This window comes from Astyanax mexicanus, chromosome 20 (assembly GCF_023375975.1).
Source record: "Astyanax mexicanus isolate ESR-SI-001 chromosome 20, AstMex3_surface, whole genome shotgun sequence".
NCBI classification, from domain to species: domain Eukaryota; kingdom Metazoa; phylum Chordata; class Actinopteri; order Characiformes; family Acestrorhamphidae; genus Astyanax; species Astyanax mexicanus.
Window position 1 is genome coordinate 12732639 of NC_064427.1, and position 26474 is coordinate 12759112.

The window sequence follows — 26474 nt, forward strand, 5'->3', positions numbered from 1 at the left end:
TGCAATGACTTTCTTAGTCCAGCAGATGTCGCCATTAAGTGATACAGCAACACAGTTTCAACACAGTGTCGATACAGTTTGGGAAATGTGCCATACACACAATGAGGCTTCATCTGCCCATCACTAGTAGCGAGACCCGCAAGGCATTTTGTTTTTTTGTGATTAACTGTAATTCCGCATATGTTGTTGTATATCACTATAGTGATTTGATTCATTTTAGCAAATTTGTCCCGCCAATGTCAAACAAACTCCTACACCTTTGGCTGGATCAATCTGTTAACTGGTTTAGTGTGGTCTGTGAAGGGAAATCACATGTTTGTTTGTTTTTCATCTCTGTGGAACAAGAGATGTATTGTTTTCAATTGGTTGTAGTTACAATTTTCTCCTGCTCAGTGGTTTGCAGAGTAATTAGAGACAAAAAAAAAAAAAAAAACATCGAAAAATGTAAATGCAGTAAACAAATGCATTGCTTTTCCACACTAACATGCAGAATACGGGCCATTTTGCGTATTAACGAGTAAATTAACATTTTTGTTTTTTCTATAAACAATGAACAACATTTCTCCCAAATTCCAAATAAAAATATTGTCATTTAGAGCATTTATTTGCAGAAGATGAGAAATGGCTAAAATAGCAAACAAATAGCACATCAAATAATGTGAAGGAAACCAGTTCAAGTTTTAAGAGTCCAGAAATCAATATTTGGTGGAATAACCCCGGTTTTTAATCACAGTTTTAATGCATTTTGGAATTTGCAATTCTATAGGCTTTCAGTTTGGTAAACTTAAAGAAACTCATAATTTTAAGTGGTCTCTTATTTTTTCCAAAACTGTATACTAGCTTGTTTGGTGCAATAAGTTTTCATAAATTTAGTAAATCTGAATTTAGTAAACACGTTGTTACACTTATTTGACTGCAGTGTTTCAGGGTTGTCACTCTGGCTGGAGCTTCAAACAAACTGAACACACGCCGCTTTTGTCTGAAACAGACAATAAAAACTTTTCCAATAATTCGATTTAAAATTTCTGCTTGTTGGAAGCACAATAGTGTCTGTACGACCTCGTTCTGCCGACAGACGGCGCTAAAGCCTGTGGGCGCGGTGCTGCATTATATCTCTGGCAGCTAGTGAGCGCTATGCTTAGAGCAGCATTCACTGCGCTGCTGTTGTTAAAGCTAACAGCACTTGTGAAATCAGTGATATTGAATGTATTTGTGATAAATAATAATACCCAGGAGTGACAGCTTTAACGGATTAGTGACCGAGGAGCGCCGACAACAGATCGATTAGGGTAAGTCTGAAACATTTCACACAGTTTGGATAAAGTAACGTTACTACAGCTAACTGATGTTAGCTAGCTAACTGGCTAGCATTTGATATATTTATAATAATTCAGAACGTTTTTAAAGTGGTCATTTTAGGGTTTTGGTAAAGTATTAATGCTTATACTTTAAATATGCGGTATTGGAACTTGTTCTTTAAAAAATGAAGGTGATCCAGGTCGCGGAGCGTGCCTACGCTTGTATACAAGCTTACGTTTGCTGCTTTTTGGAATGGCCCGTTCCACCTTAAATGCACCCGTTACTGTCACAGATAGCTGCTGCACCATTTAAGGTGGAACGGACAGTTCTAAGTGGAATCTGTCGAACTGAAGCGAATGAGGAATGACGTTTTATTGATTTTATATAAGTGTAGTAGTTAGGGCTGAGCTATGTTGTTAATAATAATAATAATAATATCGATATTCTTTATATGTCAGTAAATATGTTCGTCCACTTCAGCCTCTGCAGCTTTTATATTAAACACGGTGCAAACATAACTAATTTGAATTTCGCTTGTAAATCATTGCCACATTATTGTTTAAAGATTTCTGACAAGGCATATGTCTATCTACTTAGATTCCCTCTGGCAGCTTCTATTTAAAAAATATTATGTTATTGATCATGTTATTTTGAAAATCGCATTGAGACAGTAATTTGATTAATCAAATGCATTCGGTTACACCCCAGCCCTAGTAGTAGTAGTAGTAGTAGTAGTAGTAGAATTATAGTTAAATTAACATTCACATTTAGTTTGATTTTGTATATGTTGTAATCATGTCATGTTCAAACTGGTTTCATCTAGGTTGGTAATCCAGGTTTTTAGTCTAGTTAGGCCACTGTTGTTATTTTCCAGATGGTTAATTTTTTTATTGAATCCACTTGTTTAGTTACTTACTCCAGATGGCTATATGTTAGCTGCTGTGTTGTGTTTTGTTGCAGATGGATGGGGATGAGTGCGAGTTTTCGGATCCTGAGCTGTCTCGCTCACACCGGGGCAGTGTCGCTTCCTCTGTTTCCCGCAGTCCGTACTACCGCAAATGACACTCCAAACACTGGCTTATATTTGGCTTATATTTCCTGGTAATGGGGATACTGGGGTGGATACTTATTGCCTGTATATCTCCCCCACCCCTTCTCTCTCTTTAAATTTCCCCCTCTAGCTCAAGACGTGTTGGTGTACCTGGTAGGTGACAGCGCGGTGCACCTGTGTGTGGAGGGTGTTGTGAGTGTGTGTGTGCAGGAGTTGGGCCGCTTGGTCCGGCAGCCTCTCAACATTACAGACTGTGATCAGGATGCGTTCGCTTTCTGGCTCTGCTCACCGTTACTCGGTAAAGTATAGATAATATTGCTCTCTTTGTAAGTATAACGTGTTAAGCCATAACATGGGACCAAAAATGGAAGCTCTCGCAAGTTACACATCACCTAAACATTTTGGTAATATGATCCAATTGAAATTTATAATTACTCAACGTGAAGGAACTTGACTTAGATCATCCAGGTGATTGGACCGACTGATACTTAACACTACGATATTTAAACTAAGGTGATTGAAACAGTTTAAGCCTATGTTCAGCTTAAAGGCTTTTAAACTGGTGATCAGTCAATACTCGGCATCAGAGAGTGTGGGAGAGGAGAGTAGTGTATATTTGCATATTTAAAACCTGTAGTGAACCTGAAACAGAGTGTGTGTAGAGGGTAATTGTAACTGTAGCTGCTGTTTATGAGAGTATATTGGTGTTTTTCTTTCAGTTCCTCTCTCATTTCCTGTCATGTTCCTGTTTTAGAGCTACAGCTGAAACCAAAGCACCAGCCATATAAGCTGTGTCGACAGTGGCAGGACTTGCTGTACCGCTTCACTGATGCCTCCACAGAAGACATCTCAGTAGGTGTGTTACAAATTGGAGGTGTACATCATGGACAGAAACATGCAATGTGCAGTAACACTGTTGGATATCCCAATATTGATGTGAAACCCAATCAATTAAGATTCTAAATTAGTTTCAGCTCCTGCAAAGTTTTTTGCACCTAGCTTGGCTGCACTAAATTAATTTTTTGTCACTTGAGTGCAGTCTGTAGCATGAAGAGCTTCTGGTGTTGCTGCACATAATGTACTAATTAGAAATAAAAAAATATATAAATGTTCTGTTATGTTAGTTGTTGGAAAACACGTTCACATTGTGTTGTTCGTCCACAGATGAGCCGTGTCTTCAGTACAAAAGGAATGTTTTTTATCCCAAAGCAAAAGAACTTCAGGTAACTCCTGTTTTCACAAGAAGTCTGATTTCTCCAGACAGTCTGTTCTCTTTTGTTGGATGTACAGATGTGCGTTGCAATCCTGCTGTTGTTTGTGTCACATTCTGCAGGTGGAGGATGAGGGAGTGTTAAAGCTTCTGTATGAAGAAGCCCGGCTAAATATCCTGGAGAATCGTTATCCGTGTGATCCGGAGCACTGGATCCGACTCGGGGCTCTGAGTTGTGCCATAGAGTTTGGCTCCGGGCTGGATGACTATAAACTGATTGTAGCTGTTCGGTACGCGGAGATGATTGAATGTTTTCTTATCTCCTCACGCTTACTTGTCACTGTATCGTATAATCTAGGTCTGTTGTGTGTTAATTAGAGCATCTGGCCCAAAAAATGCCCGTTCTGCCCGAGCCCGACCCATACACTGTCCTTTTGAGACAGAGCTCAAATTGAACACGTCATTTTTTAAGTAAGCGGAGCTTGCTGAGCTTTTTCAATCATTTTTGGGCTGTTTAAATGAGCGAAATTTATTCAGAATGATGTTAATTAACACTGAAAACTGAAGAAGCATATACCTATTATTTAAGAACAATGTTTGTTTACAAACAACCGATCTCCTCGTCTACTCTTATATAATTGTCGTCTAAGAAAATAAATACTTTCAGAACAAACAAACTTTGTAAAACATATAGCTTATAGCAAAACACAAAAAAACAATAAAGCTATGCACTGCCCACTCATTAAACCGAAATAGACCAAGAACAATAAACACAATTTACAATTACTTTCGTCTACTCTAATATAATTAACAATGTTTTAGAATATAAAACACTTTCTGAAATAATTGTTTTTTATTTTAATCATACAGCCTAAGTGCAAAATACAAAAACAGCAATAAAGTTTTTCGCCGTCTTTTTAATTTTTCTTCACTTCAAAAGGCTCCGGTTTGTTGGTCTAGCTACACAGCGCTGCGAGTCAAGTGTGTAATGTGGACAAATGGAGGAGCTGACGTGTGCGCAGTGCTTACTGCACAGTTCCAATACTAACTGTTATTCTAACTGGTGCAGCATTTTTTAAACAGTTTGATTTGTTTCTGTTACTGTACTGTGCCATAGCTTGATTTAAAATATAAACAGCATTCAAAAACAGCCCAACCCGACCATCAGGACAAAAGTGGTGGGAAATTTGGGTTGGGCCTCAGGTTGGGTTCGGACAGAGAATATAAGCTCTAGTGTTAATTGGTTTGTTGATTGATGTAAATCTAAATCTTTTTGTCTGCCTGTTGTAGAGAGAAGAAGCTGACCTCCTTTTTGCCAGCCCATGTGGTTTTGGGCCCTGGGGGCTTTTTCTCAAGTCTGCGCGCAAGGGGAAGTCGGCAGGGAGAGTTAGAGCAGAGACTCCTGAAAGAATATCGCACGCTGAGCAGCACCCAGGGATCAGCAGCGCTTTTCCGACAGTACCTTAGTACCTGCCACAAACTACCTTATTACGGGTCTGTATCCAACTCAAACACGCTGTTTTCAAAGACCTTTTATTTCATTGTTTGAAAAAAAAGTGTTCCATTACTCCTTTGATGCAGTCAGAGGAGCAGGCTAGGTGTCCTCCTTATCTAAGCTCTCGCCCCTGCAAAGGGTTGTTTAATTTAGGCACACAGAGACAGACACAGATATTGCGTGAACTTAAAAGATACCTGTATTTATGTTCAACTGCCCTCCACCAACACAACTGAAGAAATAAATACGCTGGCCCAGTGGGGCTCTAGTCGCTTGACTTGTGACTTTCAGTCTTTTAAAAGTCCGTTCTGCCTCAGTCTTCCTCTCTCCTGTAGCATCTCTCTGAGTGGGGGCAGAGGCTTTATGCTGGTCGAAGCAGGCTGCTTAATCAGTCCTGATTCAGACCAGCTGGGACAGGCAGGGGCTGGGTGTCACGGCGAGGGGCGGACCCACTGCTCCCCCGCCTCTGCCGTTACAGTTAGAAAATCACGATTACTCCATTTTAAAATCCCATTAAAACGGTCCTTTTGAGCCCCAGCCTGAATTAAACACGACATTTTTTAAAACATTTTTTGAGCTGTTTGAATAAGCAAAATCAGATTTATGTTAACACTGAAGAAACATAGACCTGTTATTTAAGATGTTTATAAACAACCAATCTCACCATCTACTCTAATATAATTAACAAGTTTAAGAAAATAAAACGCTTTCGGAACAAACAATTTTTTTTATTTTAAACAAATAGCCTTAGTACTAAACACATAAAACAGCAATAAGGCTATGCACTGCACACTCAGTAAACTGAAATAGACCAAGAACAAAAAATATATATATAATTTACAATGACTTTCCTCTGCTCTAATATAAAAAACAATGTTTAAAAATATAAAAAACTTTTTGAAAAAAAAATCTAAGCTTAATTCGGATTGAATCTAAGCTCTAAACAGCAGGTTATAAATGGCTAACTAATTGTAATGACAGCAGCCCTGTTATTCAGAGCATTTGCACGGCATTGTGCTTTAATTGCGACTGGTCCTGGTCCTGGCCGTTAAAAATGTAAAAAGCAAAATACTAGCCCTTATTTGTTTTTTGGAATTTTTCGACTGTAGTTTAAACTGTAAAGCAATTCTATAAAACGCACTGTAATCACCATCTTCCTGAAATGGTTTAATGTTGTTTGGCCAAAATGTACGATGCCTCATCTCTTTCACAGACAGAGATAACCATATAACACTCAGTTCAGTGAAATAAACTTAAGATGAGTAAAGTTAATTAATATTGTCAAAGAGAGGTTGAGGTTTTAGTGTGCTGTTTTCATGATTTGAAAGTGAAAGCAATGTGGTTGTATGCTGCTACTTCAGTGTAAACGTGTGTAGGAACATCTGAAGCATTGTCCACATTGTTCGCTATATTTATTCAGTTACTTGGATTTTGTCTGCTGGTTAATTAAATATCCAGTATTAGTATGTAACGGTCTCTGCACTTTACAATACTGATTTTTCTCTATATGTAGATGAATGATATGAATAAAATATCAAATAAATTTGGTTCAGTCATGTTGTCTGTTATGTTACTGGCAGACTGTGAGTGAGCATGAAGGAGACCCGGACTCAGATTAGCAGTTCAGTAACTCACGGGTGGTTTATTTACATCCTGAACAGGAAGTGTGTTACACATAACATAGTCCGTGCTACAACTCTCTGCTGTGCTTTACACTATTCCGCTTTACAGAACACCTCCCCCTTTTAGTAAGACACCCCATCATTCTTCACAGTAACTCAACTTAGAACTCTGCTGAACTTTAACAGCTTAAAGGCACTCTAACCTTTCAATTACTCTTATTTACAGATAACAATTTCTTTTCTTTTATTTGCTGTTACAAGTCCAGCCTATCTGGAGGACGTGACACGCGTCCTACTCTTGTCACGTATGGCACATCAGTCCCACATGTATGCGATGCGAACATGCGAACATGTGTGCGGTTTCTTCTAACCTGACCTTCATCAGTGTCAATAATGTAAGATCTAGGTGTTATTGCCTGTTGCACTACAGTCCCTGATTTCTTCTCCTTTGCCAGCCACACGTTTTGGCCAGCCTGAAGTGGTGGTAGATTTCGTGCCCTGTGTCTCAGGTTGTAGTTGCGCTGCTGATTCTCCTTAGCTCGAGTATCAGTCTTTCAGAGTCCTCGGATGTTTGGCCAGCGTGGACGAAGATTTGCAGGCAACTGTGGTATGGTGGTGCGCAGCTGTCTCCCCATGAGGAGTTGTGCAGGGGAGTAACCACACTCCAGAGGTGTTGCTCTGGCCACGCTGTTTGACCGTACTGGATTAGCTTTGCACAGATGGGGTCTGTTTTCTGCTTCTCTTGGATTACCTTCAGTCTTGCTTCTGTAGCAGGAAGGCTCTGGACAACTGCATCCACGAACACTTTGACATCTGCCTCATTGTCTTTCTCCTCTTGTGTGAGAGTGTGCTTCACAGGAGCTCTCGACAGTGCATCTGCTGTTATCAAACACTTTCCCGGCACATGGACAATGTCATAAGTGAATTTTAACAGTCTCAGCCGAAATCTCAGCACTCTGGGTGGGAGCTTATCTAGTGCCTTGGAGCTCAGTAGCGGCTTATGATCAGTCTCTATCTTGAACTGTAGACCCAGCAGGTAAGGTGACAGACGTTCACATGCCCACGTCACTGCCAAAGCCTCCTTTTCAATTTGGGCATAGTGTTTCTCAGCCTCGGTGAGACCCCTAGAGATGAACACAGTCGGTCTCCACGTTCCATCTTCCTGCTGCTGACTCAAGACAAAGGAAGATGCATCTGCTGATACACACGTTTCTGCCGTTGTTGAGTACTGAGCCAGCACACGTGGTGAACTCAGTTCATTTTTCAACCTCTGGAATGCCTCTTTCTGTGGCTTTTCCCAGCTCCACTCATTCTTCTCGCTGAGTAGCTCTTTAATTGGGCGTGTGTAGGATGCCAAGTGAGGTAAAAACTTCCCCAGGTAGTTGGCCATACCCATCACTCGCCTCACCCCTTCTACGCTTTGTGGTTCTGGCATCTCCATGATGGCTCTGATTTTGTCAGGATCTGGTGTCACCCCGTCTGCTGTGACTCTGTGGCCCACAAACATAATGCTGTTTTTGGCAAACTCGCATTTTTCGTTCAGAGTGAGTCCCTCTTCTCGCAGTCGCTGTAGGACCTTGTGCGGTCTTGCGTTGTGTTGCTGCATGTCCTCGCCATACACGACAATGTCATCTGCATGACATACGGCACCTTCACAACCCTCCAACATCTGTGACATCCGACGCTGGAAGTGCTCTGGGGCTGAGGAAATCCCGAAAGGAAGACGATTAAATGAATATCTTCCGAAGGGTGTAATAAATGTTGTGAGAAGTGAGCTCTCCTCAGACAATGGGATTTGCCAGAAACCTGATGTGGCATCCAGCTTCGTGAAAACTTTTGCCCCCGCCAACATGGCCAATGTATGGTCAACTGCAGGAAGAATGTGTCTCTCACGCCGCACCCACTTGTTCAGGTGTGTGAGGTCAACACAGAGTCTTATCTTTCCTAGCTGTGCTTTTGGTGCAACAACTAGTCCTGTGCACCATGGTGTAGGTTTTGTCACCTTCGAAATCACCCCCATGCCCTCTATGCAATTCAGTTCAGCTCTCACTTTGTCTCGCAAGGGCAGTGGTACTCGGCGTGGTGTTGACAGAGTGTATGGAACCGCCCCTGGCTCCAACTCCTATTTTGTAGGGCTCCTTTAATTTCCCCAAGCCAGAAAACACTGTGCGGTACAGTGCTTTAAAATCTTCTTGCTGGCCCTGCACTGCATGGACCCGCTTTATCAAGGCTAGAACTTTTAATGCTGGTAGGCCCAGTAATGGTTTGGCTAGACCTCCAACAACATAAATGTCTGACTTCTAGCTTCAACTTTTTCACTGTTTATTTGCACAATTTCGCACCACTCCTCCTCCTCGTCAGAGCACATTTCTCCCAGGAAAGCAAAATCCTCCTCACTGCTCTCTTGTGCTGCCTCTGTGATATTATGGACACGCCCACTTGACCTACATTTCTTGGCGAAGTGTCCTATTCTATAGCGCTCATAGCGTTTTAGCCACCTCGGCCATTCATTAGCATTGGTAAAGTCGAACTTGCCCGGTGGTGCTAACTGCGGTAGCGTTGCTCCTCTGTCTCTGTTTGCATCCATTTTCCACCGTTTATTTGCCTTTAGTTCCTCTTTACTTCTTCTTTGTTTCTTCTTTTTACTTCTGACACCATGTTATGTTACTGGCAGACTGTGAGTGAGCATGAAGGAGACCCGGACTCAGATTAGCAGTTCAGTAACTCACGGGTGGTTTATTTACATCCTGAACAGGAAGTGTGTTACACATAACATAGTCCGTGCTAGAACTCTCTGCTGTGCTTTACACTATTCCGCTTTACAGAACAGTCTACAATCAAATAATAGTCAATTAATAATAATTTCCTTAGCCTTTAAGAAAAATAAAGCTCCCTGTTATACTATAGTTTTAGGCATCTGTGAAAACACAAAAGATAACACAACAATGAAAATATTTTAAACAGTGTAAAGGCATATGTTTTATTTTTAAACAAATGTCAAATTAAATACAAATCTGAGGTAATTCATCCTAGTGAATGGATCAGTGTTTGCTCTGTGGTTGTGAACATGCTGTCTGACCTACAGTGTGTGTCTCTTGCAGCTGTGCTTTCTTTGCGGGTGAGATTGATAAGCCAGCACAGGGCATCCTGCATCGTGGAGGGAGGAAGAGCGTTAGTGTGGGGATCAGTCTGGAGGGAGTGTACGTCATGGACATGAAAGAAAAGGTAACTCCTACATTTTGTAAATAGTTAATTGATTTCAGTTTGTTTCAGGCATTCTTTGGTTATCTACTATTGGAGTTATGCGTTTAGCACTGCTATTCAACCGTTATTTTTTCCCTATATAGATTATATAACAAATAAAAAAATCAATTTACATGGGGGAAAATGGCGGATGGCATAGAGTAGACGTGCTTTAGTCCAGCTCCCGCTCCACTCTCCAAAAACTAAGTTTTAGGAATCATCTGCTTATTTTTTTTTGTACAAATTTTGTAGATTTTTGAATAGACTTTTCTTCTAAACGACTAAATAGCGTGCAAATGACCTCTAAAGCCACCAAAACGAGTAGGAAGGACCACGCAGCTAATACGGATCTGCCTGAGGAAGCACGCAGCGACTTGAACATGGCGACGCTAATTCGTGTTCTCGATGAGCACAGGCAATCTCTCTCAGCAGAGTTTAGACTGTCATTCTGTCAAAAGGAGAAGATTATCCGGGAAGCGCGTGCAAAAAGGGGCAGCCTGGTATACCGCGGACACCCCATAGCCATCTACGAGGACTACGCGCCGGAGGTGCTGGATCAGCAGCTCAAATACAGCGAGGTCCTGGCTGGCTTCTACAACCTAGGTTTCAAACCGGCACTGCTCTTTCCCACAAGGCTCGTTATCTCAACCAAGGAGGGTGGTAAGAAGAGATTTTCCTCAGTCGAAGAAGCTAAAATCTACCTGTCCAATGTGCAGACAGCGTCTTCTTAATTATAACAGTTCGCTGCCGTCACACTATAATATTATCTGTTGGTGCGGCTAACCAGCCAGGGACAGTGATTGGCGAGTTACTAACCTAATTTATCCCAGTGACCTGTTTCTGTAGTACGCTTTGCGGCACGGTGTGCATTTTGTTTTCTGTTCTCTTGGGGCTGTCCAGCCCGCTGCCTTGAACATTAACGCTGGGAAACCCATTCCCTGCACCAGAGTTTGCTAACACAAGCCGGCCATGCAAACGTGGTTACGGCTCAGTTTGCCAGCGCGGGAGAAATTACATCTTCCAAATCCCGCATAAGCACTGTGCATGCCTTAATCTCTCTCCAATGCTGGAACTGTTTACATGGGAGAAATCCTCGGCGGACGGCTTTCATGCCCCTATATGTTCTATGACTGCTAACAATATGTACATTTTACTGCTCGTGTTTGAGTATGTGCTATTTGCTTTTTTTATTTCGTTCCTGGGACAATTGCACTGTTTATGTTCAGCTGCTGTTTTACAATTATTTTGTACCATTTACAAGTCTGGTTATAGCACTGCGGTTAAGTTTAGGCTTCATCCTATTATTAGCCTGTGAGTTAATAATAAGGACAGAGGGTCCCTAGTTGTTCAATTTTGTTATTGTGGGAGCTGGGACTATAGATGATAGGAATATCGAAAATCAGAGCGAGGGAGCTCAGATATAATGGTACTCAGGGTGCAGTAAAAAGGGCAGGGCGTGTGTTTTTTGTTTTCGTTTTTTTGATTACCCCTCTTTGGCTCCGGGAAACATCACTAGTTTGTCATTGTAAATATATACAGTAAATATAATCATGGGACATGGTCTACAGCTGGTCTCTTGGAATGTTAAAGGGCTAAATAACGTCACAAAAACTAGCAAAATATTAACCCACCTACAACATTTACATGCTGATATTATGTTTCTACAAGAAACACACCTAAGAACCACAGATATCTCACGTATTAAACGGACGTGGATGGGTCACTTATTTCATTCAAAATTCTCAGCTAAAGCAAGAGGGGCAGCTATTATTATCCGTAAGAGCATAATGTTTGAGCCTTCTAGCTCTGTCTCAGACCCTGCTGGTCGCTATATCTGCGTCTCAGGCATGCTTCAAAATATGCCAGTTACTTTAGTGTGCCTTTACGCACCAAACTGGGATGATGATGGTTTCTTCACCAAACTTTTTACTAATCTCTCAAATGCTGACACTCACCACCTAATCATAGGAGGTGACTTAATCTGGTTCAGGATGTATTTTTAGATAGATCGTCATCTAAACCAATCTCCCTTTCCAAATCAGCCAGTGTATTACAGGGGCTTGCTGCCCAGTTCGGCCTCACAGACCCTTGGAGATCCAAATACCCAAAGAGCAGGGCCTTTTCTTTTTTCTCACACGCTCACCATTCTTTCTCCAGAATAGATTTTTTCCTGTTAGACAATAGAATTATGCATTTAGTTGGTTCCTGCGATTACCAGGCTATTTCTCTGTCAGACCATGCTCTGGTAACAACTCTTATTAGCTTCCCTCTTAATAAAAGTTCACCAAAACAGTGGAGATTTACCTCTCATATGCTGGCAGACAGTGATTTTAAAAAAATAATTTCAAGCCTGATTAGTTTCTATTTTTCAGTTAATGACACCCCTGACACTGGCAGTGGCTCATTGTGGGAAGCTTTTAAAGCCTTTATGCGTGGGCAAATCATCTCACAAGTCTCCTTTACTAGAAAAATGGACAGGGCTAAGGTGGACAGATTACTGGAAGAACTTAAACAGCTTGATTTAGCCTATGCATCCTCTCCCTCCTCCGCCCTGTATACGAAACGATGCCAACTACATCTAGAATACGAACTCCTAATGACTGATCGCATAGTAAGGCAGTTGAGACAGACTAAACAACGTTTTTTTTGAGCAAGGTGACAAAGCTGGTAGACTATTGGCCCAACCAGCCCGTGCCACCTGCGCCTCTAGATTTATACCCAGGATCAAATTGCCCTCTGGCGACCTTACCCTAGACCCCTTTAAAATTAATAAAACATTTTTAGATTATTATTCAGAGCTCTATACTTCAGAACACTCCTCTGACACTCCATCCTATCTGCATATGCCTGAATCATTGACCTACCCCAAGATCAGCACAGATATTGCCAAGGACTTAGGTCAACCTATTTCTCCTTCTGAGGTCCACAATGCTATTGATTCCCTAAAAAATGGTAAATCCCCGGGACCAGACGGCTTTACAGCCGAATTCTACAAAACATTTGCAACCCAGCTGGTTCCATTCCTGACCAGGGTTTACAATGACGCTTTTAAGTCAGGTAAACTGCCCCAGTCTCTGATCAGTGCCTCTATCTCTCTGCTTTTAAAGAAAGATAAAGATGCAGATACTCTATGCAGTAGCTACAGACCAATCTCCCTGCTAAATGTGGACTCCAAAAAGTTATGCCAATTTTAATAACCACAGACCAAACTGGCTTTATCTCTGGTAGACATTTCTTATTTAATACCAGAAGGTTGTTTAATATACTCTACTCACCTCCCTCTAATACACCTGAAATTGTTGTTTCTCTTGATGCTGAAAAAGCGTTCGACAAGGTGGAATGGGATGACCTTTTTGCCACTCTAGAGAGATTTGGATTTGATACAGACTTTATCAAATGGGTGCGACTTTTGTACACTGAGCCTACAGCATCAGTTCAAACCAACGGGATCAACTCGTCACCATTCCTCCTTAATAGAGGTACCCGCCAGGGATGCCCCCTCTCTCCCCTACTTTTTAACTTAGCTATAGAACCATTGGCGATCTGGCTCCGCAGCCTCTCACAATTCAAAGGTATTATACGTTACGGCCTAGAACATAAACTCTCTCTGTATGCAGACAACTTTCTTTTGTACATCTCAGATCCCTCTACTTCCTTGCCCCCTGTTTTGGAGACCTTGGCAAAATTTGGTCGGATTTCAGGATACAAACTGAATCTGCAAAAAAAGTGAAGTCATACTTGTCAACCCTTTAGCTAAATCTCTGCCGCATTCTCTGTTTCCTTTCAAGGTATCGGAGAGATTTAGATACCTAGGAGTTTTTTTCACCAGTTCCATAGGTAGCCTTTTTGCGCACAATTTCTCACCTCTACTAGAAAAATGTAAAGCGGACATGGCAAGATGGGCTACCGTACCCCTGTCAGCAGTAGGCCGGATCAACTTAATCAAAATGGTTACCCTACCTAGGTTTTTATATTTATTCCAACATATTCCGGTTTTCATAATTTTTTTTTACCAATTTTGTAGGGCTGGACCCGAATATTCGGGTATTCGGATATTCGTTCGTTGAGTAGGTATTCGGTTTTTAATTTTGGTATTCGGATATTCGTTTTTTTTCTCCTTTCCAGAGTTCCACCTCACTCTAACCACTTCTGTTCTCGCGGGTCCCGTCAGAATATCTTGCGCGCGGGACAGAACTGAACTGTTATTGGCTGGAGCGGGAGTTTAATCCAGACGATGCGGGAGCAAATTAATAAATAGTTAAGAAAACTGTAATAATTGTAAAAAAAAAAAAACCTAAAGAAAACTCTCAACGCGCAGGATGGACCGACACACACACGCACACACCGATGGTGTTTGGACTGGGGTAAGGAACGGGACCACACTATTCAGCGCTGCTGTTTTAAAGGGGACATGAAACACTTCAAGTATTTAGTATAATTCACAAGATGTATTTTCACTCTAACAAATTTTATAAGTTTAACAGTTGTCAGTGAAGCGGAATTAAAATAATAAGCAATCTAAATGTCATTTTTTTAAGTAAGGGCAGCGCCATCTTGTCCCAGCGCTGAAAGTGACGTCACGAGGTTGGTTCTCGCACGCCTCACTACTATAATCTATGAGAATACTGTAATTTAGCTCCTCAATAAATAATAAAATCCAAACCAAAACTCAATGCAGAGCGGGGGGGCACTTTTGTATTGCCCCTGTGTGTAGTAATACTGGGAGTAGTGAAATTTAATAGGGTGAGGAATGAGAAATATTTACTTTCACTTTCATACCTTCAGTGGGGCTCGCAGCGCTGAAGCGTGAGAATCCTCCGGTTAGCTGCTAGGGGTTAGTGGCGAGCACTTTCTAGACCAGGACTATGTGAAGGAGAGGGGTTTGAGTCAGGAGCATTAGCGCCGGATAAATAAGCTGAAGTCCGAGGCTTTTTTCCTCCGTTTTTTATTTTTCCTCTGATCAGCTGGAATGTACAGACCGTCCGACTGATGGTAACGTTACTATGAGAGCAGCAGCTGTGAGCCGCACCAGCCAAACAACACGCCCACCCAGCAGAGCAGCGAGAGGTACCGTTACCGAAAGTCTAGATAAAATGACAATTTAAAGATAACATAGCTAGCGTTAGCTACTTAGCTAGCTATCTTATTCTAGCTAGCCAACGCTAGCTAACTAGCTAACACTAACTAGATGAAGCTAAGTACCCAGTAAGCTTTCTAACTTCTAAACTGAACGGTTTATCAACCAAACAGCGCCTGGATGTTTCAATATCCACTTAAATCATGTTCGTTTCATTCAGTCTTAATGAACTCTGGACTTTGCATGTTAAATAGCTAAATGTATATAAAATAGCTGGTTAACTGGATGGTAGTACCTGCTGTGGACGCGCTGCAGGGTTCTGCACGGCTCCACGTAGAGAGAGAATAAACACTCCCAAAACGTCTCGCTCTCAGAAAAGCATCTCAAAAGTTCTGCTCAGGTTTATACAGGAAAGATCTCTGAGCAAATGCTCCATGTTAGCCTAGTTTAGCTTCGTCTTCATCCATAATCTCGACAAACAATAAGCTCTTTTCCTCTAGCTATATGCCTGGGATCTTAAACCAACCAACCTCGTGACGTCACCAGTGCTGCACGGGCAACATGGCGGCGCCCTAGCTCAAACGTAACAAACATAAATATATTATAATTTAGTGTGTAAACATTTTATATAAAAAAATCCCCCCCAAATAAATTCCATTATATTTAATACCTTAGAAAACTTGTACAAACTGAAATGTTTCATGTCCCCTTTAATAAATATATAAGTAAATTTGAAGCATTAAATGTAGTTTATTTAATTTATATTAGGAACGTGGGGCGGGAGCGGCAGAAATGTGTATGTGGCGGGCGGGCGCGGGATTAAAAGAAGCAATTTTTTTGCGGCGCGGTAACGAGACAGAAACGCGGGAGCGTGGAAGAGTGGGTTTAAAAATCAGTCTCGCGCAGACATGATAAAAAAAATGCAGGCTCTTCGAAACTGATTTATATAATAAAACGTAAGGGGTAATGTGGCAACAGTAGGGGCTAAATCGGTTACAAAAGCCTGGCCTACAAAAATGATGTCTGAACGAATTTCCTCTTATCTAATATAATTTAAAATGGTTTAAAAATACAAAATAATTTCTAAGCAAACAAAATATTTAATATTGAGCTTATAGCCCAAGTGCAAAAATACAAAATCAGTAATACGGCTATGCCCTGCACAATGCTTAAACCGAAATAGACCAAGTACAATAACGTCATTAACAATGACTTTCCTCTACTCTAATATAATTTAACATGGTTTAAAAATATAAAATAATTTCTAAACAAACGAAATATTTAATATTGAGCTTATAGCCCAAGTGCAAAAATACAAAATCAGTAATATGCCCTGCACGATCCTTTAACCGAAATAGACCAAGTACAGTTTACAATGACTGTCCTCTAATATAATCAACAATGTTTAAGAATATAAAATACTTCCTGAACAAACGTTTTTTTTGTTTGTTTTTTTTAAGCAAATAACCTAAGTGTGAAAACACAAACAGCAATTTACTGGGCTGGCTTGCGCAGCGGAGAAACCGTGCAGCAGCAGCCTCCTAGCCTGCTTACGCAGCGGATAAGCCGCGGTGTAGGGCAGCAGAAATTCCGGGATGAAAACACAAAGAAATCTGGGCTAAAAACACAGAAAAAATATGAGGTGAAAACACAAAAATCCGGGATAAAAACACCAAAAATCCGGGGTGAATATGTCTCGTCGGTCAGAGCAAATTGAACATTTTTCAGTGGATTAAAGGGGCCGTGATTTGCTTTTTTTTTTTTTTTTTTTTTTACCTCTTTTTTAAAAAAACGAATATTCGAATATTCGCTTCGAATCAGTGCCGAATATCCGGAGCTCAAAAAACGCTATTCGGGCCAGCCCTACAATTTTGACAGCCAACTAAATTCCTTTATCTGGAACAACAAACCCCCACGTATAAAAAGGTCTATTTTGCAGCTACCTAAGTCAGAAGGGGGTCTGGCACTTCCCAATTTTCGTCATTACTACTGGGCCAGCAATCTACTTAAAATCTTATACTGGATTAATCCTGGACCTCTTGAATCCCGCCCACCTTGGGTTCATACTAAAACAGCTTCCTCGCAATTCTCATTACATGCTGTACTCTGTTCCCAGCTTCCAATTTTTCCATACAAAATATCTCAAAGCCCAGCCGTCACTGCCAGTGTCAGGATTTGGTCACAGTTTAGAAGACAATTCGGCCTTCAGAGAGCCTCGATTCATATGCCTATTTTGAACAATTATTTATTTATACCCGCATGTTCTGACCCTACATTTCGCAAATGGGTGGATAATGGTTTATCCACAATCAAGGATCTCTACACGCAAGATGTCTTTTCTTCCTTCTCTGATTTAGCAGCTAAATACAATTTACCCAGTAACTTACCCAGTACCCAGCACTTTGTCCAAACTCTGTTTCCTCATTTTCCAAATCGACCCCCCGAATCTTTTATTGATAAAATCCTCTCGAGAAATCCCACAGACAAACATCTCATATCAGACATTTATGATTTAATCAACTCTCTTTGTGACGATCCGAATTTAAACTCTAAACAATCCTGGGAGAGAGACCTCGAATCACTATTTCAGAGGACGAATGGACAGCTGTTCTTGGTCAAGTTCACTCCTCATATATCTGTGCTCGACATGGCCTAATGCAGTGCAAAGTCCTTCATAAAGCCCACTACACCAATGCCAGACTGGCTAAGGTTTTCCCAGACAGGAGTGATGTATGTGAGGAATGCGGACAATCTCCTGCAGACCACATTCATATGTTTCGGTCATGCCCACGCCTTGCAAACTTTTGGAACCAAATTAATAATACTCTTGAAGCAGCCTGGGACTGTAATTTTGATCCAGGCCCTTTGACATCTCTGTTCGGAATAGCTCCTCAGTCACTCATGCAAAAGAAAATGCAAGATGTTATAGCTTTTATTACTTTGCTGGTGAGACGGGCCATTTTGCTCAAATGGAAATGTAGCTCCCCTCCATCCTATAATATGTGGGTTAAGGAACTCCTTGCATGTCTTAAACTTGAGAAAATACGACATTCCCTTAAGGGAACCTCAAAGCTCTTTAACAAGATATGGGACCCTGTCCCTGAATACATCAGAATTAATGTGACATTGACTGAACATGATAGTGATGTTTCCCAAACTTGAAAATACTTTTACAAGGGGCTTTCCCTCCCTTTTTTTTTTCCCCTGAGGGTGGGGTTGGGTGGGGGGTGACTGGTTGAGGGGAGGTGTGGGGGGTAAAGTTGGTGCTTCTTCGGGTTTATCACATAATGTGTATGTTTTACCCCATGCCATTACTGTTAAAACCAATAAAAAATTTGAAAACTAACAAAATTAACTTACATAAGAATTATCTATGTTTTCATACGAGATATAAGATGCCAAGCTTTACCTTGTGCTGCATCTCTACCTCACTGAACACCCTCCCACCCCACCCCACCCCCTGCTGGATGAGCAGCAGAATAAGGTATTCTGTAGAGTGGGAGGTTGGGGTCGGAGCTCATTAATAGGCGGACTACAGTCAGAGTGCGGGGGAAAAAAAAAGAGAAATCTGTTGTTTATAATTAGTGTAATTTGAATTGCCTTTCAGTTGTGGTGATATAAAATGCTAGAACTACTAATAAAGAACCCTGCATAATGCTAGATCATGTAGCTTTGTCTCTTTTTATTGCCTTTTGGAATGAAAAATATCAAGATAAACATTTACCTTCTAAATGAATCTCATAAACACACACACAAACACAAATCCTCCTGAGTAACCTGTACGCCAGTCCTAGGGGGGTTCCCTGCTTTACAACCAACAAAGGCTTTACTCAGTCAGTCAAATTCTTCTCTACTATTAAGGATTAAACTGTAATGGAAACATATTAATTTAAACGAATACAAAATCCACTTTTCTACCAAACACACTTGCAGATCAGGGGCAATACCTGGACTTCCTCTTGTTTGTTGCATACTCAAATACCGGTTTAGAGTGAACGTCCATGAACACTCCTGTCCTGATCACAGTTTTTCTCTTTCAGCATGTGCTGTTGGGTCTGCGCTTCAGCGAGCTCTCCTGGGACCACTCATACCCTGAGACTGAAGGGGACTCCCACATCCTGTGGCTGGAGTTTGATGGGGAAGAAGATGGAACACCTGTCAACAAATTACTAAAGATTTACTCCAAACAGGTCAGGCCAACTAAGCATGAGCAGAGGCCAATCAGGATGCTCAAGATTTGTTACTCTCTCACTTTGTGTGTGTCTTCCTCTTTCTGCCCCCCCCCCCCTCCCCGTTGTTCTCTCTTTCTCGCTCCCTCGATCACACATTCACAGTGAAATTCTGTGTCAATAATTTTTTCTAGTCAACATTGTTCATGGCAAAAGTACTAATACCCCTTTAATGTTTTCATACGTTGTTACCTTACAACCACAAACTTAAAAAGTAGCACATAATTGTGTCAAACAAAAATGATTTTCAAAATTTTGAACTAATAAAAATCCATCTTTCTATCAACTCTGACCAGCTTCATTGTCCTCCTAAAGATAAGCATCTCTACAGCATGTTTCACAGTGGGGATAGTGTGTTTTCTCCTTGCTCGATCTTTCAGTTTGTGTGGACGGCCATGTATTGGTAGGTTTGCAGTTGTAGAATACTTTTTCCATTTTTGGATGATGGATTGAGATATGATTTTATACCCTGACCCTGCTTTAAACTTTTCCACAACTTTATCTCTGACCTGTGAAGCCTTCACAGAACAGTTTTATTTATACTGAGATTAAATTACACACAGCTGGAATTATTAAGTGACTTCTGTTTGAGTTTGTGTTTGTAAGGTGACAAAATGTGACAAAGTTCAAGGGGTGTGAATCCTTTTTCAAGCTACTGTAAATGAAAGATTTTGACAAATGGAAAGCATGTGTCTCTTGGTCTGCCATTTTGATAGTGCTTAGTGCTTCGGTGATGATGCACTGCCCCTACGGATTCTGGATGTACTGAGCATGCATAAGGATACAGGATACGTTAGGCAGTCATGTGTACACAAACATAGCTAACAGTAAGTTTATTTTAGCCCAGAGGAGACAGTTTATAACTGTTTATTGATTGTGTGTAAATGTGTTTTTATTGTGTCCAGGCAGAGCTAATGAACGGTTTGATCGAGTTCTGTGTAGAGCTGCGATCAGTAGGGAATGCTGCAGTGGCAGCAGATATGGATGGAGACGCCACTGCTTCCCAAGAACCTGCGGAGCACACACCTTCCAGCCAGACGCAGGAGAGGCGGAGTCGGCTGCGCAGGCAGAGCAGTGTGATGTGTAGCCGTATACACACACTCAACACTATTAGCTATGTGGATGATGGTGAGCAAAAACACTCCATTTATTTTATTTTAAATCATGATTAGATATTTTAAGTAGTAGTAGTATTTATAAACATGGAGTATTCTACTTTGTGGCTCACATCGGAACTTTTATACCTGTAGTTCATTTCTCTGGTCCAAATCAGTTAATTAGTTTGTTTACTAGCATTTTTTCCCCTCGATATGGTTTGTTTTCACACAGGCACAAACCTTTAACAAACCATGATTGGTCAGAGCTGGCACGGGAGCAAGAAAGTAAATATAGTTCTGTTTTCCAGACCAGCGCATATACAGTGATGTGAGGAAGTGTTTGTCCCCTTTATGATTTTGTATTTTTCTGCATGTTTGTCACTGTTCAATGTTTCAGATCACCAAATCATTAATCACAGTATTCAAATGAGGGTATCTATTATTAAGGGAGAAAGAAAAGTGATTTACCCCCCAGTTAAAACTTCAATTTTATAAGTTTTCTTCTAAAATTCTAAAGAGTTCAATTTCTCTAGCCACACCAAGGTCTAATTACTACCATACCTGTTCTAAATAAAGAAATCACTCAAATAGGACCTGCCTGACAAAGTGAAAGTACAACCCCTGGCAAAAATTATGGAATTATGGAGTTCATTTAGTTGTTTAATTTTTCACAGACATGACACAAAAGTAAAGTCATTTCAAACGGCAACTTTCTGGCTTTAATAATCGTTATAAGAAATCAAGAAAAAGAAAATGTGGCAGTCAGTAACGGTTAATTATTTAGACCAAGCTGAGGGAAAAAATGAGTTTTTGCTCTATGGCAAGATGCATTATCATCTTGAAAAATGATTTCATCATCTCGAAACATCCTTTCAAATGATGGGATAAGAAAGGTGTCCAAAATATCAGTGTAAACTTGTGCATTTATTGAAGGTGTAATGACAGCCATCTCACCAGTGCCACCAGTGCAGATCTAATTTGATGCAGGTGTTAGTTTTGGGAGTTAAAATGTATGGGGTGATTCCTTAATTTCTTAAAGAATTGAGTGTTTCCATAATTTCTTCCCTCAGCTTGGTCTATATAATTAACTGTTGCTGATGCCACAGTTTTTTTTCTTGATTTCTTATAGTATTTCTTAAAGCCAGAAAGTTGACATTTGAAATTGTCATGTTTGTGATCTGCTTTTTTTTCTACAAAATTAAAACAACTGAATGAACATCCTCCGAGGCCAGTGATTCCATAATTGCCAGGGGTTGTAGATCAAAAGATACTCAAAAGCTAGACATCATGCCAACATCCAAATAAATTCAGGAACAAATGAAGAAAAGAAAGTAATTGAGATAAAGTCTGGAAAAGTTTATAAAGCCGTTTCTGACTCCAGCAAACCACAGAGAGAGCCATTATCCACTAATTGCGGAAACGTGGAAGTGGAGGACCTTCGCAGGAGTGACTGGCTGCGTAAAATTACACCAAGAGCACAGCAAAGACTCATCCAAGAGGTCACACAAGACCCCACAACAACAGCCAAAGAACCGCATTTCATAAAAAGAACATCATACCTTCAGTAAAATATGGTGGTCGTAATAAAATGGTCTGGGATTGTTTCGCTGCTTCAGGACCTGGAAAACTTTGCTCTGATAAAAGGATCAATTTTGCTGTTTACCGAAAAAGTCCTTAAAAGGGAATGTCTGGTCATTTGTTTGTGACCTCAAGTTGAAACAAAATTGGGCTCTGGACAATGACTCAAAACACACCATCAAGACCTCTCCTGAATGGCTGAAGAAAACAAAGTGAAGACTTTGGGGTGAGCTGGTAAAGTCCTGACCTGCATTCTATACTGTGGTCAACTTTAAAAAGGCAATTCCGCAATGATTAGTGGACCAAAAATCCTCCACAGAGCTGTGAAAGGCTCATTGCAAGTTACTGCAAAAGCTTGATGTTTTTTTTGTCCTTAATTATAAAAACCTTAATTCAAAAACTGCATTTTGTGTTTACTTGTGTTGTCTAATACTTAAATTTGTTTAATGATCTGAAACATTTAAGATTGACAAACATGCAAAAAAAGAGAAATCATGAAGTGGTGTGAAAAAGTGAACACTTGTTTGTGCAGTGTGAAGCTGCTTTACACAGAATGCAGAAAATGTACTGCTGAGCTTTCAAACTGTGTTTCAACGGGATGTCCGTTTAGTAATCGGCCACGAGCATAGAGCAACAGCAGATACTGCATTTGTTCATAGCTTTGGTAATTATCTGGTTAATATATCAGATGAAACTGCCCCAGAACAGCCATTTAACTCAAATAAAATTAGTATATTTGATCGCTGTTTTCACTACAAACAAAGATTTCAGAAACTACCCTTCGTTTAATTGTTTCTTTAATCAAGTCACTGTTTCACTGTAGAAAGTAACATACTACAGACAGAACTGAAGGAAGATTTCAGAGCTAAAGGGAGCAGAGTGAGCGGGACCATGGTTTGGATCTGTTCAAGTCCTGCTCAGTACAGAAAGCTAATTTTCTTCTGCTTACTTCTTCAGGTAAAGAGATTAAGCGCTTGAAGCCAAAGAGAGCCACTTCTTTTTTCACCCGACAGGCTCCACCCACTTACTCTACTGTTCAGGTGACAGACAGTTTGGAGCAGGGCTGAAATCCAACACCACCCTAGCCCAGAGACCAAAACTACTCCTAACCACTCTGACTCGGAAGCTGAGAGGACAGAAACGGACCAAGATCATAATGTTGAACTACTGTGTATGGAGAACAGTGAACTTCTAATGTTGATGATGTTGCAAGCTTAAGTTATATCTCTCTTTGTTGTGTGATTTTACCTCAGAAATGTTAGAGAGGCGATGTAGGACTGAATCAGGTGAAAGATAGGAGGCAAAATCTCAGCTATGCAAAACCAACTTTCCAACCCACAAACCAAACTTTCCAAACGTTAAGAGTGCACACTGTGATGCTGCACTAACTAACCAGTGCCTCTACCTTGTCCTGCTGCTGCTCTATGTACTCCAGGGCTTCATACACTTCATCTGGGACATGTGAAGGTGGGGTGCAAAACGGTGCATCATCACTGTTGTAACATAACTTCTGATTTCTAAGAATGGAATGAAACTTTTTTTTATAGGAAGAGCAAAAATGTATCTAAGTTCAGGTCTGTTTCAGATAAAGCCAGACCATTCTGTATGGCACTTTGCAAAAGTTTAACACACCTAAACACTTTTATTATTCTCATAATAATTATCCTTGTTTTTAGGGGAAAAATATAGTTTTCATTAAAATATATTTAACATTACATAGAATAAGAAGTACTTTTTTTAATGCATACATGTTCAGATATTTTTTTTAATATATATATATATATATATATATATATATATATATATATATATATATATATATATATATATATACAGTTGTGGTCAAAAGTTTACATACACTTGTAAAAAAACATAATGTTATGGCTGTCTTGAGTTTTCAATAAGTTCTACAACTCTTATTTTTCTGTGATAGAGTGATCGGAACACATACATGTTTGTCACAAAAAACAGTCATAAAATTTGGTTCTTTCATAAATTTATTATGGGTCTGCTGAAAATGTCACCAAATCTGCTGGGTCAAAAATATACATACAGCAACATTAGTATTTGGTTACATGTCCCTTGGCCATTTTCACGGCAACTAGGCGCTTTTGGTAGCCATCCACAAGCTCCTGGCAAGCTTCAGGTCGAATGTTTGACCACTCTTCTTGACAGAATTGGTGCAGTTCAGCTAAATGTGATGGTTTTCTTGCATGAACCCGTTTCTTTAGCACTGTCCACATGTTCTCAATGGGGTTTAAGTCAGGACTTTGGGAAGGCCATTCTAAAACCTTAATTCTAGCCTGGTTTAGCCATTCCTTTACCACTTTTGATGTGTGTTTTGGGTCATTGTCTTGTTGGAACACCCAACTGCGCCCAAGACCCAACCTTCGGGCTGATGGTTTTAAGTTTTCCTGCAGAATTTGGAGGTAATCCTCCTTCTTCATTATCCCATTTACTTTCTGCAAAGAACCAGTTCCACTGGCAGCAAAACATCCCCAGAGCATAATACTACCACCACCATGCTTGACAGTAGGCATGGTGTTCCTGGGATTAAAGGCCTCACCTTTTCTCCTCCAAACATATTGCTGGGTGTTGTGGCCAAACAGCTCAATTTTTGTTTCGTCTGACCAGAGAACTTTCCTCCAGAAGGTTTTATCTTTGTCCATGTGATCAGCAGCAAACTTCAGCCGAGTCTTAAGGTGCCTTTTCTGGAGCAAGGGCTTCTTTCTTGCACGGCAGCCTCTCAGTCCATGGCGATGTAAAACACGCTTGACTGTGGAGACTGACACCTGTGTTCCATCAGCTTCCAAATCCTTGCAGACCTGCTTCTTGGTGATTCTTGGTTGACTCTTGACCATCCTGACCAATCTCCTCTCGGCAGCATGTGATAGCTTGCGTTTTCTTCCTGATCGTGGCAGTGACACAACTGTTCCATGCACTTTATACTTGCGTATAATTGTCTGCACAGTTGCTCTTGGGACCTGTAGCTGCTTTGAAATGGCTCCAAGTGACTTCCCTGACTTGTTCAAGTCAATAATTCGCTTTTTCAGATCCACACTGAGTTCCTTTGACTTTCCCATTGTAGCTTTTGTAGCTGAGTCTAATCACTGGGTCAAATGAGCCCTATTTAAATGGGCTCATGAGAAGTCAACAGCTGTAGTCAATCAGAATCACTTACAAGAAGTGAAGAGGCCATGACATGAAGCTAATTTGATTGACACAACTCGCTACATCACCAAAATTGACAAATTTTGTTGCTGTATGTATATTTTTGACCCAGCAGATTTGGTGACATTTTCAGCAGACCCATAATAAATTTATGAAAGAACCAAATTTTATGACTGTTTTTTGTGACAAACATGTATGTGTTCCGATCACTCTATCACAGAAAAATAAGAGTTGTAGAACTTATTGAAAACTCAAGACAGCCATAACATTATGTTTTTTTACAAGTGTATGTAAACTTTTGACCACAACTGTATATATATATATATACACTAGAAATGTGTTTGGTGCCACATCAAACCATATAAATCCTTTAACCAGGCAAAAACAAAATCAAATGGTTCTTGAAAGCATCATTATTTTGGTTGTGTTTATAGGATTTATGTATTCTAGTAAAGTGTTGTATTTATTCAATATTTTTGTTTCACTGAGCAAAGTCTTACTGCCGCCAAAAAGAAACAACATTTAAAGGGGACTTTTGCATAGTGCTTATTGGCTGACAGTTTTGATTAATATGTAACAATAATATGTGGCAATTGTGATTTCTTTTTTCTTTGTTTTGATTTAACAACAGTGGTTTTCCACCCAGATTTTCTTGTCTGATCAAAATCACTGTTGTACATTTAGTTTATAGCCTCTGAAATTTTCCCGATTCAGAGCAGAGCCAGTCTATATAAAATATAGAGCGCTTTCATTTTTATGATGATCCATACATAGGGCCAGTTTCCCAGCCAGGGATTAAGCTTAGTCGTAGACCATATTTTTCTTTCAATTGGAAGTCTCCATTCAAAATGCTGTGTTGTGTAGTCCAACACTAGGCTGAATCCCTGTCTGGGGAGCTGCCTTTGAATGTCCAACAGGATTGCATTTTCCATCTTTATTTTAACAACTGACACTGTACAGCATTATCACTGCGTCCCTAGAATTTTTTACACTGAATGTTTACAGAAATTAACATTGGGGATAGAACAAGGTTGAAGCTAACTTTGTGCTTCATGACTTCTTCACACATGAATTTAAGTCTAGTAGTGGGCTAATCTGCTGTGCCATTAGTGATTTACTGTTATATACCATTTGTAGTCTAGGTTTAGTCCTAAAATCAGTCTAGAAAACAGACCTTACATTATCTAATGTTTAATTGAGTACCTGTGGGATATACACATTTATATAAATTAAATATCAGTTAAAACCCTGTACACTCACTCAACATGTACACTTATATATTTGTACTGTACTGACTAACAATACAGGTTCAGCCCTGCTGCACCACACACACAAAAAAGTGCTGCTCACTTTACCAATTAACCTGCTTCTAAACAAAACACACTATGACCAATATAAAGTG

The 26474-nt window shown here is 40.3% G+C and overlaps 1 protein-coding gene across 4 annotated transcripts in view; it reads left to right on the top strand.

The window, feature by feature from the left end:
• frmd8 (FERM domain containing 8) overlaps positions 1–23702 on the top strand; it is a 38267-nt gene extending 14565 nt beyond the window's left edge. For 2 of the 4 annotated variants that reach the window (XM_022666771.2, XM_022666769.2), the window contains exons 2-11: positions 2260–2341; positions 2481–2648; positions 3105–3206; positions 3515–3573; positions 3684–3850; positions 4851–5054; positions 9779–9902; positions 19038–19187; positions 20132–20354; positions 22859–23702. In XM_022666771.2, coding sequence (XP_022522492.1) covers positions 2260–2341; positions 2481–2648; positions 3105–3206; positions 3515–3573; positions 3684–3850; positions 4851–5054; positions 9779–9902; positions 19038–19187; positions 20132–20354; positions 22859–22968 — 1389 coding nt within the window. In that variant the 3' untranslated portion in view covers positions 22969–23702. Of the gene's footprint in view, positions 1–579; positions 1290–2259; positions 2342–2480; positions 2649–3104; positions 3207–3514; positions 3574–3683; positions 3851–4850; positions 5055–9778; positions 9903–19037; positions 19188–20131; positions 20355–22858 lie in introns of those variants that run through there. The other 2 variants (XM_022666770.2, XM_022666772.2) reach the window with 2 other exon arrangements.
• The last annotated feature ends 2772 nt before the right edge of the window (positions 23703–26474 follow it).